The 19,622-nt window shown below is 40.5% G+C and overlaps 1 protein-coding gene across 3 annotated transcripts in view; it reads left to right on the top strand.

Moving 5' to 3' along the window:
• Positions 1–19,622, top strand: part of LOC127451263 (myosin-9-like) — a 66,707-nt gene that overhangs the window by 31,218 nt on the left and 15,867 nt on the right. For 2 of the 3 annotated variants that reach the window (XM_051715805.1, XM_051715804.1), the window contains 20 exons: positions 3,508–3,600; positions 3,687–3,750; positions 5,329–5,427; positions 5,613–5,756; positions 5,866–5,961; positions 6,264–6,535; positions 8,119–8,292; positions 8,485–8,658; positions 8,744–8,858; positions 11,951–12,138; positions 12,339–12,460; positions 12,662–12,731; positions 15,265–15,425; positions 15,541–15,649; positions 15,731–15,862; positions 16,068–16,274; positions 17,705–17,842; positions 17,928–18,051; positions 18,490–18,661; positions 18,853–19,065. In XM_051715805.1, the coding sequence (XP_051571765.1) occupies positions 3,508–3,600; positions 3,687–3,750; positions 5,329–5,427; positions 5,613–5,756; positions 5,866–5,961; positions 6,264–6,535; positions 8,119–8,292; positions 8,485–8,658; positions 8,744–8,858; positions 11,951–12,138; positions 12,339–12,460; positions 12,662–12,731; positions 15,265–15,425; positions 15,541–15,649; positions 15,731–15,862; positions 16,068–16,274; positions 17,705–17,842; positions 17,928–18,051; positions 18,490–18,661; positions 18,853–19,065 (2,867 nt within the window). Of the gene's footprint in view, positions 1–3,200; positions 3,242–3,507; positions 3,601–3,686; positions 3,751–5,328; positions 5,428–5,612; positions 5,757–5,865; positions 5,962–6,263; positions 6,536–8,118; positions 8,293–8,484; positions 8,659–8,743; positions 8,859–11,950; positions 12,139–12,338; positions 12,461–12,661; positions 12,732–15,264; positions 15,426–15,540; positions 15,650–15,730; positions 15,863–16,067; positions 16,275–17,704; positions 17,843–17,927; positions 18,052–18,489; positions 18,662–18,852; positions 19,066–19,622 lie in introns of those variants that run through there. The other variant, XM_051715807.1, reaches the window with a different exon arrangement.

Genomic DNA, 19,622 nt, shown 5'->3' with positions numbered 1-19,622 from the left:
CAGCGATCAAGATTTTAATAAGACTCGCATGTAAAACAGTTTACTGCAGTTTACACAGGTGTTGCAGGGAGAGGAAAAAAACTCTCTTTTAAAATACTAGTACAAAACTTAGCCAAGATAACAATAATTTTAGGAATATTTAGGGTTATTTTCAACTTAACAGGAATGTTCCAGGTTTAATTAAAGGTGCTATAAGCGATATTTGCCGTTCTAGAATTTCCCCAAAATGAGCCGTTGGATTAGCCATGCACCCTTTTTCCAAAACCCGTACTCCAAACATACCAAATGAGCTTTATTGAGACTGACACAAGCAGAAATTGTTGTCAAAAACAACAGTAGCAAAATAGCGCCCTCAGCTGACAACTGTTATGAACAACATGCCATAAAAATGGCATTAAGCCTCAATAATTCGCTGCAACTACAGTACAATGAGAACGTGCAAAATGATTGACAGGTCGAAAGCGTCATTGTCCACGGACACGTTTCTGTTTGCTGTTTACAGAGTTTAGAGCTTTTTAGAGATCGGTGATATACACTATATTGCCAAAAGTATTCGCTCATCTGCCTTTAGACGCATATGAATTTAAGTGACATCCCATTCTTAATCCATAGGGTTTAATATGAGGTCGGCCCACCCTTTGCAGCTATAACAGCTTCAACTCTTCTGGGAAGGCTTTCCACAAGGTTTAGGAGTGTGTTTATGGGAATTTTTGACCATTCTTCCAGAAGCGCATTTGTGAGGTCAGACACTGATGTTGGACGAGAAGGCCTGGCTCACAGTCTTCGCTCTAATTCATCCCAAAGGTGCTCTATCGGGTTGAGGTCAGGACTCTGTGCAGGCCAGTCAAGTTCTTCCACACCAAACTCGCTCATCCATGTCTTTATGGACCTTGCTTTGTGCACTGGTCTGCAGTCATGTTGGAACAGGAAGGGGCCATCCCCAAACTATTCCCACAAAGTTGGGAGCATGGAATTGTCCAAAATCTCTTGGTATGCTGAAGCATTCAGAGTTCCTTTCACTGGAACTAAGGGGCCAAGCCCAGCTCCTGAAAAACAACCCCACACCATAATCCCCCCTCCACCAAACTTCACAGTTGGCACAATGCAGTCAGACCAGTACCGTTCTCCTGGCAACCGCCAAACCCAGACTCGTCCATCAGATTGCCAGATGGAGAAGTGTGATTCGTCACTCCAGAGAACGCGTCTCCACTGCTCTAGAGTCCAGTGGCGGCGTGCTTTACACCACTGCATCCGACGCTTTGCATTGCACTTGGTGATGTATGGCTTGGATGCAGCTGCTCGGCCATGGAAACCCATTCCATGAAGCTCTCTATGCACTGTTCTTGAGCTAATCTGAAGGCCACATGAACTTTGGAGGTCTGTAGCGATTGACTCTGCCAGAAAGTTGGCGACCTCTGCGCACTATGCGTCTCTGCATCCGCTGACCCCGCTCTGTCATTTTACGTGGCCTACCACTTCGTGGCTGAGTTGCTGTCATTCCCAATCGCTTCCACTTTGTTATAATACCACTGACAGTTGACTGTGGAATATTTAGTAGCGAGGAAATTTCACGACTGGACTTGTTGCACAGGTGGTATCCTATCACAGTACCACGCTGGAATTCACTGAGCTCCTGAGAGCGGCCCATTCTTTCACAAATGTTTGTAGAAGCAGTCTGCATGCCTAGGTGCTTCATTTTATACACCTGTGGCCATGGAAGTGATTGGAACACCTGAATTCAATTATTTGGATGGGTGAGCGAATACTTTTGGCAATATAGTGTATCTCCTGACACTTATTTCATTCATATATTTCAGGGAGTAGTCAAATGTTTTGCACCTTTAAGTAAAACATTTGTGACGTGCTGTCAGTTATGCTTGTCGCCCCTCAATTTGTAAAGATCGAACAAAAAATGTGTTTACGGTGGATGCCTAGCAGGCAAACATTCAGCACTGTGAATGAACTTTAAGGTATATCCATAACTACACTCAAACAAAACACATTAGCATGAGACTAGTGATAGAATCACTTACTGACACTGTCTATGCAAATTTACATCCAGTCTTTCAACTAATGTCATGACTACTGTATTTTCTGGAATTTAAGTCGCGTCTGAATGGTCTTGCGATGTTGGACGATCAAACGCTGCACACCAAAGCACATATGCTTACAAACATATTACTGCAAATTGCGTTAATAACATTTCATTTTTTATATATAATTAATTACACTGAATTAACATGTTTAATCGACAGCCCTCATTTTCACTAAAGTATTCTGAGTGCTTTAACACAAATACTGTTCACATTTCTGCTTTTAAACCATCCAGAACATGTGCCTCTTAGGCTACGTCCACATTAATCCGGATACGTTTGAAAACTGCGTTTTCGAAATGCTCTTTGTCCACACTGACGTTTTTCCACAAGTTGCTCGTCCACACTAAAACGTACGAAAACGCTTAAATCCCCTTACTGTTAAAAATCGTAATTCCATGTACAAGCTGAAATGCAGTTATACTTGTGTTTCGTCGCCGGACAGCAATTCAGAGTAAACTTTGTGTCACCTTTGAAGGACTGCATTGTGAAGTGGTACAAAGTAACATTTATCTTAAACGGTGCTACCAAAGTGAATAACAGGCACAATATCACCGCTACAAGATCCGCCATCTTGATCGTTTGGGTTGAATGCATCACATGTCTGCGTCACATGACAACAAATACCTCATCGTTTTCAGATATCTCCGTCTTCCCCATCCACAGTACAATGCGAAGACGGCGTTTTCAAATGTATCCACTTGGGAGAGCGTTTTCGAAAAGCTCAGTTTTTGCTGTCAAAAACTCCGTCTCTGTGTGGACGGAAGGCCAAAATGTTGAGAAAAAGATGCGTTTTCAAACGAAAACGTATTAGTGTGGACGTGGCCTTAGACTTCCGTTGCAAGTGTGTTTCTGTAAATGTGTTTCATGATTGTTTATACACACTGAGACGAATCGCTCAAAGTATTTTCTGTGGTTATCAATGGCACACAACATATTTTTTTGTACATAAAGCTTTGTGTTTCATTATGTACGTGTTCTTTCAATGAAAAGTCAATGAAAGTTTGAGCCATAAGTTTATGTATCTCCATTTGAGCGCTTTTTATCCCAAACATGGTTGTATGAGATTATTGTTGAGAGATTCCAGCATGAATGTTTTGTTTTCAGAGGTGATGGGCTGCTCACATTGGTGGAAGTATCTTTCCTTGGTGAGGGCCATGCTTGCTATGTTTTTTCAAAATATTTTTTGTGGGGGTCAAGTCGTGCTTATCTTTGTGTTGTACTTGGCCCGGGTTTGTCACGCAGTGTTGTTATATTAGCCATGTGCTCGTCTGTGTGTGAAAAGTTTTGTTTAAGAGCTTTGCTTTGGAAGTGAAAATCAAAAACGATCAACTCTTCAAAATGACTTCAGTGATTTGTTTGAACTACTATAATGCACCCAAACTAAAAAACGATTTCTCTGTTTGGCCACCAGGGTGAGCTGGAGAAGCAGCTACTACAAGCTAACCCAATCCTGGAGGCTTTCGGTAACGCCAAGACTGTGAAGAATGACAACTCTTCACGATTCGTAAGACCTGCTCTGTTATAATGATCTTTTCATATATTCTGACTGTAAATGCATCTGATTCAACATTCGTCTTTTCTATGTTTTAGGGCAAATTCATTAGAATCAACTTTGACGTTAACGGATACATCGTTGGAGCCAATATTGAAACCTGTATCCTTGAGCTAGTTGATAAACTCTGTTTCTAAACCTAGTGAGCTGCCTGCCCAGAAAGCATTTTAAAGTAACCTTATGCTGCCTTCTAAGGGGCCTCGCTTTAAAATATAAAATATCATCCTATATATCCTTTATCCCTTCAGGAATATCCTGCTTAAGCTGGTAGCTGTGTTTTGGAACATGGGAGACAAGCTGGTCTTGAGCTGGTCAGAGCTGGACTTGAGCTGGTCCAAGCTGGTCTTTAGCTGGCCAGAGCTGGACTTGAGCTAGTCCAAGCTGGTCTTGAGCTGGTCAGAGCTGGACTTGAGCTAGTCCAAGCTGGTCTTGAGCTGGTCTTGAGCTGGTCAGAGCTGGACTTGAGCTAGTCCAAGCTGGTCTTGAGCTGGTCAGAGCTGGACTTGAGCTAGTTCAAGCTGGTCTTGAGCTGGTCAGAGCTGGACTTGAGCTAGTCCAAGCTAGTCCAAGCTGGTCTTGAGCTGGTCTTGAGCTGGTCAGAGCTGGACCAAGCTGGACTTGAGCTGGTCATGAGCTAGTCCGAGCTGGTCCGAGCTGAACTTGAGCTGGTCCAAGCTGGTCATGAGCTGGTCCAAGCTGGTCCAAGCTGGTTATGAGCTGGTCCAAGCTGGTTCGTAGCTGGTTGACCAGCTACCATGTTCCAAAAACCATCTTGACCACCTTGAGCAGGTAAGACCAGCTGGTAGCTCGTCCAAGATGGTCTCCCAGCTGAAGACCAGCTTGGACCATCTTGGACCAACAGAAGACCATCTTGGACCAGCTAATGAGCAGCTTGGACCAGCTAGAAACCAGCTACCATGTTCCAAAACACAGCTACCAGCTTAAGCTGGATTTTCCAGCAGGGATATAAAATACAATCTAAAAATTCTTCAAAGATATAGTTTATTCAATATTAAAAAGTATCTATAAAAATAGTTTTAGACAATATTTGTGAGCTACGTATTTTTACGCTTATTAGAGTATCGCATTGTTAGCTTAGCAACATGCTAACATCAAACTCTATAGAGCTGTTTAGCTGTGACGTCAGATTGCAGCCACACCATGAAGGCTAATTCACTATGGGTTCCCTCAGGTATTTCCAATGGGCTTTTAGAAAAGGGATTTTCGAATTACGAGTAAAATAAGATCTGTGGGGGAAATTACTTAAAGACACTTTGCGTTTTGTTCTAGAACATAAATTACACACAGTTATACATCAATTGTGGATTTTGAAAATGCATGTTGCTAACCCGTCACTAAATAAGGACTACAACAGTCGTCCATTTCGTAAAGCACGTAAAATGCGAATTGTTTTCCAGGTTCAACCTGAACAGCTCTACTGGAATCTGTTGCGAGTCAAGTCTGTCGTATTGTGTAGTGTATAGCTGCTTCAAATTTGGTTAGGACTGTTGTCTTAGAAGGTAGCAGCCTATGTAGGCAGTTGACAGCAAGGTAGCTCACAAGATTAGACAGGCCTAATATGATACTTAAAAATCAAAAAAGGTTTTTCGAAAGAACTGGTGTAGTGTGATTGGATGATGCTCTCTGTCCTGTTGTTTGTCTTTGACTGATAACTTTCAGACCTGTTGGAAAAATCTCGTGCAATTCGTCAAGCTAAAGAAGAGAGGACCTTCCACTTGTTCTACTACATGCTCTCTGGCGCAGGAGACAAACTGCGCTGTGAGTATCAACGTTCACTGCTGTTATACGTGCTTATTGAACAACCAGCCCAATGTTTTGAGTTTATAGATTTACTAATATTGTATTAATAGCAATAAGCATGAGACCTCATTGTGGTTTGAGGACCATTTAAGGATTTGATGAATTCATGTGTTTGTTTTGATTTGTTTCCCTATCGCATTCAGCTGAACTGTGTCTGGAGAACTATAACAACTATCGGTTCCTCTCCAATGGGAACGTGACCATCCCGGGACAGCAGGACAGAGACATGTATGTGGAGACTATGGAGGCCATGAAGATCATGGGTATCCCTGAAGATGAACAGACCGGTAAATGGATACTGCTGCGAACATGGCAATAAAATGATCTGCAGCATGTATGAGATGCATTTATAAATGTATTATACGTGTTGTTGTGATTTGTGTGCATCCTCTTCAGGTCTCCTGAGGGTCGTTTCGTCTGTACTACAGCTGGGTAATATGACCTTTAAGAAGGAGCGTCACTCTGACCAGGCCTCCATGCCTGATGACACTGGTAAGAATATTTTTGACGTCACAAACGAACAGAAATTGGTCATTAGCTGGTCCAAGTTGGTCTATGTGGTTGATCAACTGGATTACCAGTTGGTTAGGCCGAGGTTGCTTGGTAGACCATCTTGAACCAGCAACAAACCAGCTACTATGTTAAAAAAACAGCTGGACCACCATAAGACTTGGTTGTGCCAGCAGTAGGGGGATGTTATACTATATCTTACATTAGCCAGAATTAAGCTAGTACCTTATGCTAGTCAACTGTATTATCCATGTTTATTTTATATATGATTTTTCCCCGGACAGCTGCTCAGAAGGTTTCTCATCTGATGGGAATGAACGTGACGGATTTCACACGCGCCATCCTCTCGCCGCGAATCAAAGTGGGCCGTGATTACGTGCAGAAGGCGCAGACGCAGGAGCAGGCGGAGTTCGCTGTGGAAGCGTTGGCTAAAGCCACTTACGAGAGGATGTTCCGCTGGTTGGTGATGCGTATCAATAAAGCTCTGGATAAAACCAAACGTCAGGGCGCTTCATTCATCGGCATATTGGACATCGCCGGATTTGAGATCTTTGAGGTAAGGCAGAATTTCTTTAATCTTAGTGTGCCGAATAATGCCACTTTTACGATAATGGGATATGCTGAAACGAAATGTGTTGTGAACCATAATTCTGGTCTCAGACATCTACAGTATGACCGGAAACATACTAGATGTGAACCAATAGTGGATTTTGCCGATACCGATAACCAAGGAGGTGGAAAAAGCCGATAGGACTTTTAACTATAAACTAGCCCAAAATACACCGGGGACTTGGCTCCGTTACAATACTCTATATGTTAGGAATAAACAAATGAAGCTTTTTATAGCCTATATATTCACCAGATGAAGAGTTTTGTATACAGTATATACAGTATAAGTAAGTATATTTCACACAATGAGGTTTATTGATGAGGAAAAGTAAAAAAATAAAAATAATAATCTGTTTTTTGCCGATAACCAATCCAAAAAGTTTATTGATGAAGAAAAGTTCTAAAAAGCAACTATCGGTACCGATTAATTGGTAAAACCGATATATCGGGCTACCTTGAAAACATACCTTACGCAAGAATTTGAATGCAAACGCTTTTAGCTACACATGTCATTCTGAAATGTTTCATAATGCCACAAGGGGCGCTATAGCAGACATGGGCGTAAATTGTCGCCGTTTACGGTCAGTTTTCTCTTTCAGATCAACTACTGTCGTGGCAGAGCAACAGTTTGAAGAGAATCTTCATAAAACATGTTCATATCAAAATTATCGACTGCACTATCTATTGATAAGATTTTAGAAATTACGTATAATTTTAGAAAGTCGACTAACATTTTGGAAGGTTAGTCGACATATTTATAGCTAACTACCTGAATAATAACGCATCCAGTTTAATGTCACAGACATTTGAAGGTAACACTATTGCCTCATTGAGCGTTCAGGTTTATTACCGCCACAAGAACGCACGTTAATAATGTACCATGAAACGGCATGCTTGTATGAAATGTGTTGTGAAGAATAATTCTGGTGTCGGACATCAGTGACCTGAAACATACTTGACGCAAGTACTTTTAGCTGCACAACACGTCGTTCAGAAGTGTGTCAAAATGCAATTCATACCGCGTTGCATTCTCAGTGTTGCCACAAGGGGCGCTATAATAGTCATTGGTGTCAGTTGTCGTCGTTTATGGTCAGTTTTATCTTTCAGATCAAATAATGTCATGGCAGAGCAACAATGTCAAAAGACTTTAGAAATTAAAAATTATTTTAGAGAGTCGACTAACTTTTTGAAAGGTTAGTCAAAATGTTTATAGCTAGCTACCTGAATAATAACACAATCAGTTTTATGTCACAGACATTTGAAGGTAACTCTATCGCCCCCTTGAGGACTGAGGTTTTTTACCGCGTCATTAGTGCAATAACGTTAAGTATGTACAACGAGACCGCTACATTCATGTTTGCATATTTGCTTAGAGTATATTTCTTGTATAAGCGATACTTCGATACTTCGAAAAAATATGTTGTAAATCACAAAAAATGTGATGTACCCTTTCAAGTGTGTTTATGTTGCGATTATCGATAATTCCTGCACTGACAGTGATGATTTGTGTTTTGGTCTTTGTGTCTGCAGCTGAACTCGTTTGAGCAGTTGTGTATTAATTACACTAACGAGAAGCTGCAGCAGCTCTTCAATCACACCATGTTCATCCTGGAGCAGGAGGAGTATCAGCGCGAGGGCATCGAGTGGAGCTTCATCGACTTCGGCCTCGACTTGCAGCCCTGCATCGACCTCATTGAGAAACCTGTTAGTGGCTCAGCCGATTTCTAGAGTTGGAAATCGAGAACTGGTTCTTACTCAGAACCAGTTCCATTTTCATTAAAAACATCGGAACTTCCTCAAAAATACTAAAAGAATCGTTATCGAATCTGCATTAGAATTCAGTGATCTTCAGTTGTACGCTACTTTCTTGGATTGTAACCTATTCTGCGTCCGCAGGCGAGTCCTCCAGGGATCCTGGCTCTGCTGGATGAGGAGTGCTGGTTTCCCAAAGCCACAGATAAGAGCTTTGTGGAGAAGGTTCTTCAGGAGCAGGGAACTCACCCCAAATTCCACAAGCCCAAGAAACTGAAGGACGAGGCCGATTTCTGCATCATTCATTATGCTGGGAAGGTGATTATAGACTCCAGAGATAAAGTGATGTTGTAAAAATGATTTAGTTTTGTGATCTCTAACCGTTTGTAACTGTGTTTGTCAGGTGGATTATAAGGCAGATGAGTGGCTGATGAAGAACATGGATCCGCTGAATGATAACGTGGCCACTCTGCTCAATCAATCCACTGACAAGTTTGTTTCAGAGCTGTGGAAGGACGGTGAGTTGATAGATCAGATTCGATCAGACACTGAACACAACATTTTTTCAGTGGTCTGTTCCTTAAAAATACTCAGAAATCAGTATAGCTAACTGGACGATGTGGAGCTTTGGGACCGACCCCTTGTTAACCTGTCATTAGCGTAACATCAGCTGTTGTTAAGATTTACTGGATTTGTTTTCTGGTCTCTTCTGCTGGTCTGTTCTAGAGTTCGGTTCCTCTGTCTCTACTCTTCTTCATTCATCCGTTCTTTTCATGTCCCGTTGAACCCTCTGTCCTCCCCCTCTACTGTACGTCTTTCTCTCTCTCAGAGCTCCAGAATTGTCAGAGAGCTTATTTCTATCTGAGCTTTCCTTTCCTTCACTTAGAACCAGGTGAAAGCTTTGATTTTCTGTCATATTACTTTATTTCTCTCTTCATCCACAGTTGTTGTTCTTCTCCTGCTGTTTTCTGTCCTGTATGTTTTCTTATGGATATATCGTCTCTGATGTGAGCTGTCTCTCTCTCCTCTCCTGTCTCTCTGTGTAATAGTGTGCTTTGGCGCCTCCGCTGTTGGTCTTTGGTTCTGCCGAAATGGGTATAAACTGCATGGGTTTAGTTTTGTTTTCACCAGTAAAACATGACCTACAGAATGCAGTTACGCACATTCACATAAGGTTCAAAATTAACTTTTTGCAATTGATTGGCAAATTCTGTGTGTGTGTGTGTGTGTGTATATATATATATATATATATATATATATATATATATATATATATATATATATATATATATATATATATATATATATATATACACACACACACACACAGGATATAATATACTGTATATTGTGAAGAAATATTTTGCTTGTTTTCTCTTGTATTTTTGTGGTAAACAGCGCAGGCCATTGTGTCACTCGCAGCATCCCACACTAGTCAGTCTTTGACAAAAATATTGAAATAGTGTTATTTTTGTTCTTCAGATTTTCGTTGCATTGTACAATAGTCAGTCTCACAAAAATATTAAAACAGTATTATTTTGGGAGTCTGGGTATCTCAGCGAGTATTGTCGCTGACTGCCACCCTTGGAGTCGCGAGTTCGAATCCAGAGCGTGCTGAGTGACTCCAGCCAGGTCTCCTAAGCAACAAAATTGGCCCGGTTGCTAGGGAGGGTAGAGTCACATGGGGTAACCTCCTCGTGGTCGTGATTAGTGGTTCTCGCTCTCAATGGGGCGTGTGGTAAGTTGTGCGTGGATCGTGGAGAGTAGCATGAGCCTCCACATGCTGTGAGTCTCCGCGGTGTCATGCACAATGAGTCACGTGATAAGATGCGCGGATTGACGGTCTCAGAAGCGGAGGCAACTGAGACTTGTCCTCCGCCACCTGGATTGAGGTGAGTAACCGCGCCACCACGAGGACCTACTAAGTAGTGGGAATTGGGCATTCCAAAAATTGGGAGAAAAGGGGATAAAAACAAAAAAAACACTAATTTTTTTGGTCAGATTTTTGTTTCATTGTACAATAGCCTCTCGCAAAAATATTGAAACTGTTATTTCGTTCGTCAGATTTTTCGTTGCATCGTGCAATAGTCTCTCGCAAAAACATGGAAACATCGCTATTTTGTGCGACAGATATTCAATGCATCGTACAATAGTCAGTCTCTCGCAAAAACATGGAAACATCGTTATTTTGTGCGACAGATATTCAATGCATCGTGCAATAGTCAGTCTCTCGCAAAAACATGGAAACATCGCTATTTTGTGCGACAGATATTCAATGCATCGTACAATAGTCAGTCTCTCGCAAAAACATGGAAACATCGTTATTTTGTGCGACAGATATTCAATGCATCGTACAATAGTCAGTCTCTCGCAAAAACATGGAAACATCGCTATTTTGTGCGTCAGATATTCAATGCATCGTACAATAGTCAGTCTCTCGCAAAAACATGGAAACATCGCTATTTTGTGCGACAGATATTCAATGCATCGTACAATAGTCAGTCTCTCGCAAAAACATGGAAACATCGCTATTTTGTGCGACAGATTTTCGTTGCATCATACAATAGTCAGTCTTGCAAAAACATGGAAACATTATTTTGTGCGACAGATTTTCATTGCATCGTACAATAGTCAGTCTCGCAAAAACATGGAAACATAGTTATTTTGTGCGACAGATTTTCATTGCATCGTACAATAGTCAGTCTCTTGCAAAAACATGGAAACATCGCTATTTTGTGCGACAGATTTTCATTGCATCGTACAATACTCAGTCTCTCGCAAAAACATTGAAAAATCATTATTTTGTTGTCTGATTTTCGTTGAATTGTGCAATAGTCAGTCTCTTTTTCAATGCAGTAACATTGAAACGTTGCTATTTTGTTCATCAGATTTTTGTTGCATTGTGCAATAGATATTTCTCTCGTGGAAACATTGTTATTTTGTTTGTCAGATTTTTCGTTGCATCATGCAAATAGTCAGTCTTTTGCAAAAACATTAAAACATCGTTATTTTGTTCGTCAGATTTTTGTTGCATCGTACAATAGTCAGTCTCTTTCTTTGTTGCAGTGGCTTTACATCAGGAATGCATCGGCACATGGTGTTTTGGTGTTACGACAATACAAAACTGCAAAAACAATTATGTAGGAAACACTTGTAAACCATTTTGTTTATAATTCTGAAATTTGATTTGTTCATGACAAAAGCAGAATCAGACTATCATTCATATAAACAGCATAAAAAATAGTGGCCAACACTAAAACTAGAGTTTAATTTATTTGCAAAAAAAGTTCAAATAATATATATATATTACTTAGGGACCTTGTACACACTCATACATGAAGATGACAAATGTACAGTTCATTAGTACAAACATTCACACCTGCACTGCATTGAGTTGGTTCCATTGGTCTGTGTGTGATTTTCCCCCTCACTCTTCACCAGCATCATGTCCCATCCCCACCGCCACCCCCACATACACACATGCTGTTGTGGTTTGTCACCATTGCTGAAGTGTGTTTGAAGTTTTATTGTCTGTGAGTTCACGCCATGATCGGACTGCATGCTTGAGGTCATGTTTAGACATTATATTGACACCCACTTTGTCTCTCAGTGGATCGTATTGTGGGTCTGGATAAGGTTGCTGGTATGTCGGAGTTGCCAGGAGCTTTTAAGACTCGTAAGGGAATGTTCCGGACGGTCGGCCAGCTCTATAAGGAGCAGCTTTCTAAACTCATGGCCACTCTGAGAAACACCAACCCAAACTTCGTCCGCTGCATCATTCCCAATCACGAGAAAAAGGTACACACTGAGTTTCCACAACAGTACTCTAATTAAAAGACTACAATTCAATGTCAGAAAATTACTTTTACATTAAGTTGCAATATTTGCCCCCGGGTCTCTCATACATTTATGTCAAATAACATCAATTTTGCCCAGAGCCCCCATTCATTTCCGACTCTGATATAATAATATGCGCTCTGTATTTCTCTGGATCTCAGGCGGGTAAGTTGGACCCTCATCTGGTTCTGGATCAGCTCAGGTGTAACGGTGTTCTGGAAGGCATCAGGATCTGCAGACAGGGATTCCCGAACCGCATCGTCTTCCAGGAGTTCAGACAGAGGTGAGCTGCTCAAATGCTGCTGTAGTTTATTTTCTGAGGTTCTTTAACTTCACATAAAACAGTTCTTCAAAGTAAACTCCTTATTACAAACTAAGCATTAAACTTTATTATCTCTTTTGTTTTCCTTCTAAGTGAACAGAAGTTCAAAATTTGATTTGTTTTTCTTTTGTGATGTTAATGTTGGTTTGTGTTTTTGTTCAGATATGAAATCCTCACACCAAATGCCATTCCTAAAGGCTTCATGGATGGAAAACAGGCCTGTGTACTGATGGTGAGATTTTAATGTTTCAATAAACTGTCGGTGACTAGAGGTTGGCCGATACGATAACTAAGGTGGTGGAAAATGGTGGAAAATAACCGATTAATCGGCCAATAGTTTTGTAAAATTGATTTAGAAAATAATAATAATAAAATATCTTAGTCTTTCCTTTAGATGTCGACCAATAGTGGATTTTGGCGATACCGATAACTAAGGTGGTGGAAAAGGCAGATAACCGATTAATAGGCCGATAGTTTCTAAAATCGATTTATAGAATGTAGGGCTGCAACTAATGATTATTTTGATAATCGATTAATCTAACGATTATTCGAATGATTATTCGACTATTCTGCAATTATCGCAACGATTAATCGTTAGCTCTTAACCGATTATTCAGCTTGTGCCCGACTTAAAAGGTTGTATTAAACATGCTTACTAACAATAAAGAGGACAAAATCATCTTATAAATACCTCTGTAATTCAGTGAATGTCATATAGGGGGAAAAATACTTTTTAGTAAGTTTAATTCAGTGAAGAAATTCACTGCAAAAAATCCTATTGTTATCAAGTGTCTAAAAATACTTAAAACAAGATGCATTTACTTGAGAAGCAGCATATAAGATATTTAGACTTTAAGAGAATGTATCTTAAATATAAGTGGATTTTGTATATGTGTGTTTTTCACTTGGTTATACTTATGCAAGTGTAAAGACAAAATATACTTCTATTCAAGATCTAGATATCTAGATAAGTCTAAATATCTTATCTGCTGCTTCTCAGGTCAATGCATCTTTTTTAAAGGATGTTTAGATATTTTAAAATATTTGTATTTTAATATTCAACATTCTCAGATAACAGTTTTTTATTCTGCAGTATAGCTGCTAAAGTAAATGTACATTGTTTTAAAGGAGTTTTAGATATTTATATTGGAAAACAAGCCAAAACAAAAACAAATCAAAAATGTATTTTGTTGCCGTGTATAATGGGGTGAAGACAACTCTAAAAGCATTAAATGTAACATCTTTAATGCGTTTACATCTTTAATGCGGTTACATCTTTAATGCGGTTACATCTTTAATGCGGTTACATCTTTAATGCAGTTACATCTTTAATGCAGTTACATCTTTAATGCAGTTACATCTTTAATGCGTTACATCTTTAATGCGTTTACATCTTTAATGCGTTTACATCTTTAATGCGGTTACATTTAATGCGGTTACATTTAATGCAGTTACATTTAATGCAGTTACATTTAATGCGTTGTAAAGATGTAAACGCATTAAAGATGTAAACGCATTAAAGATGTAAACGCATTAAAGATGTAACCGCATTAAAGATGTAACGCATTAAAGATGTAACCGCGTTAAAGATGTAACCGCGTTAAAGATGTAACCGCGTTAAAGATGTAACCGCGTTAAAGATGTAACCGCGTTAAAGATGTAACCGCGTTAAAGATGTAACCGCGTTAAAGATGTAACCGCATTAAAGATGTAACCGCATTAGATGTAACCGCATTAAAGATGTAACCGCATTAAAGATGTAACCGCATTAGATGTAACCGCATTAAAGATGTAACTGCATTAAATATAACCGCGTTAAAGATGTAACGCATTAAAGATGTAACCGCATTAAATATGTAACGCATTAAAAGTGTTTCCTTTAAAGAGCTCCGGCTCCACTTATTCCACAATGAGAGTGCTTTTGTATTTACTTATTTTGTATTTTTGCTGAAGCTGTGAAAGTTTAGAGTGCATCTGTGATCTGTGTAATTCTTCCTCTCCTCAGTCAGTCGTGAACTGCAGTGCTGCTCTCACGTCATCATTACAGTTTAATGTCATCTCATGTTACGTTAAATGAGATCAAACGACTATTCGACAACGAAAATTTTAGTCTAAATTTTTTTTTTTATTGTCGATAATGTCGACTAATTGTTTCAGCCCTAATAGAATGCTAAAAAATGTTCTTGGCATTCTTGTGAACAGAGGTCGACCGATAGTGGATTTTGCTGATACCGATAACTAAGGTGGTAGAAAAGGCCGATTAAATGATTAATAAGCTGATGGTTTCTAAAATCGATTTATAGAATGTTAAGAAACGTTCTTAGCCTTTCCTTTCTATGACGTGCACAGACGTAGAAGCTACAAGAGCCCAAAATTAATACAGTCCCAGATGATGTTTATTATAAACCAAAATCCCAATAATTATCAGAACAAATAAGATTTGAAGCATAATGCTGGACTATGAACAAGCACGAAATACACTTATTTCAGGACTCTTATTTTGAATAGAACGGAGACTTGGCTCCATTGCAATACTAAGTTTGTTTATTCAGTGTTTATTATTATTAGTAAATACATTTATTTATTGAACATCTGTGTCTTTTATCATATTGCTTTTGCTGCATTTTTATAAAATCATGAAGACCCTTTAACTGTGGAAAAATCAGTGTAATGTATGGTCTCTTGTGGCTTATTGCATTAGTACTGTGTATATCATGTTTATTAGTTTTATTATAATCATTACATTTGTTCACTCCACATCTTAGATTAAAGCTCTGGAGCTGGATCCAAACCTGTTCCGGATCGGACAGAGTAAAGTGTTTTTCCGTGCTGGAGTTCTGGCTCACCTTGAGGAGGAGCGTGACATGAAGATCACTGACGTCATCATCAACTTCCAGGCCTGGTGCCGCGGATACGTCGCTCGCAAGTGAGCATTATGATTAGTGGTCAGCTTATATGAGGGGGCACTGTTGGGCTCTGTATTGGTCAGTTTTTAGCAATGTGGTATTTAACTGTGTGTGTGTGTGTGTTTTATCGCACAGAGCGTTTGCTAAGAGACAGCAGCAACTGACGGCCATGAGAGTGATTCAGAGGAACTGTGCTGCTTACCTGAAGCTCAGAAACTGGCAGTGGTGGAGACTCTTCACAAAGGTTCATACACTCGCACATACACACACGTTCAAAACATGCGTGATGTGTGTTCTGTACTGACACTTTGTGTTTGTGTTCCAGGTGAAGCCGCTGCTGCAGGTGAGCAGACAGGATGAGGAGATGCAGGCCAAGGATGAAGAACTCAACAAGGTGAAAGAGAAACAACTGGTCGCTGAACAACAACTCCAGGAAATGGAGGTCAAACAGAAGCAGGTATAAAACACACACTCACCTGTGGGCGAGGTCATTAGAGCTGTGACGTCAACATTCGTGGTTATGCTCCAGCTTGAGCAGTTTAATTAAATCATTCATTCTCATTTCCTTAACAAAACAGCTTTTTTGGAGTGTATCGCAAACTTTTTTTAAATATGAGACTCTTACCAGAGTTTTAATGAGCTGTTTGTTTCTCTGGCTGCAGTTGAATGCAGAGAAGATGGCATTGCAGGAGCAGCTGCAGGCTGAGATGGATCTGTGTGCTGAAGCGGATGAGATGAGGAACCGTCTGGTGGCTAAGAAACAAGAGCTGGAGGAGATCCTTCATGATCTGGAAGCCCGTGTGGAGGAGGAGGAGGAGAGAGCCAATCATCTACAGGTGGAGAAGAAGAAGATGCAGCAGAACATTGCGGTAAACAGACACACACACACGTCTATTACACACATCCATCCCTCCATCCAACCATCTATCTGTCCATGTATCTATCATCATCCCTCCATCCAACCATACATCCAACCATCCCTCCATCCAACCATCCCTCCATCCATCCATCCCTCTCACCATCCATCTCCCCATCCATCCATACCTCCATCCATGCATCTATCATCCATCCCTCCATCCAACCATACATCCAACCATCCCTCCATCCAACCATACATCCAACCATCCCTCCATCCAACCATCCCTCCATCCATCCGTCCCTCTCACCATCCATCTCCCCATCCATCCATACCTCCATCCATGTATCTATCATCATCCCTCCATCCAACCATACATCCAACCATCCAACCATCCCTCCATCCATCCATCCCTCTCACCATCCATCTCCCCATCCATCCATACCTCCATCCATGCATATATCATCCATCCCTCCCTCCATCCAACCAACCGTGTATCCATCTATCCATCCATCCATCCATTCATCTATCCATCCATCCGTCCATCCATCCATCAGTGTATCAATCCATGTATCTATCATCCATCCCTCCCTCCATTCATCCATCCATCCGTACCTCCAACCATCCCTCCCTCCATCCATCATCCCTCCATCTCTCCATCCTTCCATCCATACCTCCACCCATCCATGCATCTATCATCCATCCCTCCCACCATCATCCCTCCATTCATCCCTCCATCCAACCAACCATCCATCCGTCCGTGTAGCCATCCATGCATTTATCAACCATCCCTCCCTCCATCCAACCATCCATCCATCCGTCTGTGTAGCCATCCATGCATCTATCATCCATCCCTCCAATCATCCATCCATCCATCCATCCGTGTATCCATCCCTCCCTCCAACCATCAATCCATCCCTCCATCACGTCATAACTTTTCACAATAACTGTAGCTTTCACTACCACAGTAGTACTAATGCTACAAATAGGCTTAATTATTTATTTATTTTCACTTGATTGTATTTTTTTATTTTTTTTTTAACCAGCATGCTTTGCCCCCATCATATCAAAATAGCAATATACAGGGTTCTCACAGTCATGGAAAACCTGGAAATATCAACCAATTCTTAAACTGAGATTTCCAGACCTGCAACAGTTTCCATAGTGAACATACATTTTTCTAGTTATGCTTGGATCTCAAATATTTTATAGACTAGAAATTGCTCTTTGCGAGTGCAATGTCAATAAAATGATGTACTCACAAAGGACTGGAAAAGTCAAAGAAATTAATTGGTCAAAATGTTTGGGAACCCTGAATCCAGAATAAGGTTAAAATAATCTAAAGTTTTACAGCAAGAATGGGCTCAGTTGATTGGCTTGCCTATCATTGCCTGTTAGCTGTGATTGGTTGAATAAATAATAACGTGCATTGTGGTTTAATAGGATCTGGAGCAGCAGTTGGATGAGGAGGAAGCTGCTCGGCAGAAACTGCAGCTAGAGAAAGTTACGATGGAGGCCAAGCTGAAGAAGACTGAAGAGGAGGTCATGCTTCTAGACGACCAGAACAACAAACTGGCCAAGGTCTGTGTGAAATGGAAGTCTTGTGTATTAACCATTGAGAAACGCTGGCTGGTTTTCTCACTGTGCGTCTATTGTGGTTCTACAGGAGAAGAAACTTATGGAAGAAAGAATCTCTGAATTCACCACCAACCTAGCCGAGGAGGAGGAGAAATCCAAGAGCTTACAGAAACTGAAGAACAAACACGAGGCCATGATCACTGACCTGGAGGGTGAGGAGACCTAAAACATACTCTCTGTGTGGTTTGTTTTAGTGTTGAAGAACAGCTAAATGAAATTTATCAGAACCACTGGGTCCCAATACTTGTTTTTAAGGATAACGGGACACAATAAGAGCCTCTTCTGACACTGTAGCAGACAGATGTTACATTTGCTCCTGTGAACACTGAATTGAACACAGTCTGAAACATATATACATAAACGGAACATATGAACATGCCCTGAGTGTTTGCCCCTATTTTATGAAGTAAGTTCTAGTGGAGATTCACATCCTGAAGAACGAGTATTTTTGCTTGGCTGGAATGCTCTATTGACCCATCAGAATCCAGAACGACAACTATGTATTTGCCCCTACAGCTGAAATTCCCTTCGACACACAACATTCGTGACTCTGCTGAATGAAGTTAATGAAATAACTGTTTTTCCCTCAGATCGTCTGCGTCGTGAGGAGAAACAGCGTCAGGAGTTGGAGAAGAACCGGAGGAAACTGGAGGGTGACTCAACAGAGCTGCACGATCAGATCGCTGAACTGCAGGCGCAGATTGCAGAACTCCGCGCACAGCTCGCCAAGAAAGAGGAAGAGCTTCAGGAGGCGCTGGCCAGGTGTGTCACATCAACTTGACTTACCTTGAGATTTTAGAATCTGCATAGCTCTCTGATTTGGCTGATACTGAAAGCAGATAATATCACAGTTCATATATTGGTCATAACAACAACAACAAGCATCTGTAATCCATTTGAATGACTGATGAGAACAAGTAAAGAATCTTCGCTCTTGACTGTCGTTTCGTCAGAATTGAAGAGGAAGCGGCGCAGAAGAATCTGGCGCAGAAGAAGATCCGTGAACTGGAGGCTCAGCTGAGTGAACTTCAAGAAGATCTGGAGCTGGAGAGAGTAGCTCGCACCAAAGCCGAGAAACACCGGCGAGATCTGGGAGAAGAGCTGGAGGCGCTAAAGACCGAGCTGGAGGACACACTGGACTCCACTGCTGCTCAACAGGAGCTCAGGTAAACACACACCTGAGAACGTGTGCTGTGAGGTTGTAGGAAGCTGATTTAGAGCCAGCTGTGGTGGCACTAACGATTTGATTTAATTTCAGGGAGTAACATTATAATTTTTCATGCATCTCAACATTTCGACAATGGGTAGTGGTGCAAATATTTTGCAATTAAAAATGCATTTCTAGTCCTATGAGAAAAATGTTTAGTTTAGCCGACATCCTTTGCAACAAAGTCAGTTTAGAATCAGTTTTAGAATTTAATAAAAAATGTAATTAAATTGTATTATTTTTTTAGTTACTTATGACTTTTTTTTTTTGGGAAGATTATGTTTCAGTTATTGCTAATAACATTTATTAAAAATAATAAAATGAAAAAAAAAAGTAAACATCCTATATCCGTTTTTATATTTAAACCTATATTTCTGCATGAATATAGACATAGACTCTTGCATGGCAAAAAAGACAAAACAAACAAAAAATGCGATCGACCTCTTGCTTCGCAAAATGTAGAAGCTAAGGAAACGTGCAGTATGAATTTTAATGTTGTTTACATAACCAGAAAAT

This window comes from Myxocyprinus asiaticus, chromosome 14 (assembly GCF_019703515.2).
Source record: "Myxocyprinus asiaticus isolate MX2 ecotype Aquarium Trade chromosome 14, UBuf_Myxa_2, whole genome shotgun sequence".
Classification (NCBI taxonomy): Eukaryota; Metazoa; Chordata; class Actinopteri; order Cypriniformes; family Catostomidae; genus Myxocyprinus; species Myxocyprinus asiaticus.
Note: the sequence above shows the minus strand (reverse complement) of the source record. Positions and strands in the feature narration are given on the sequence as shown.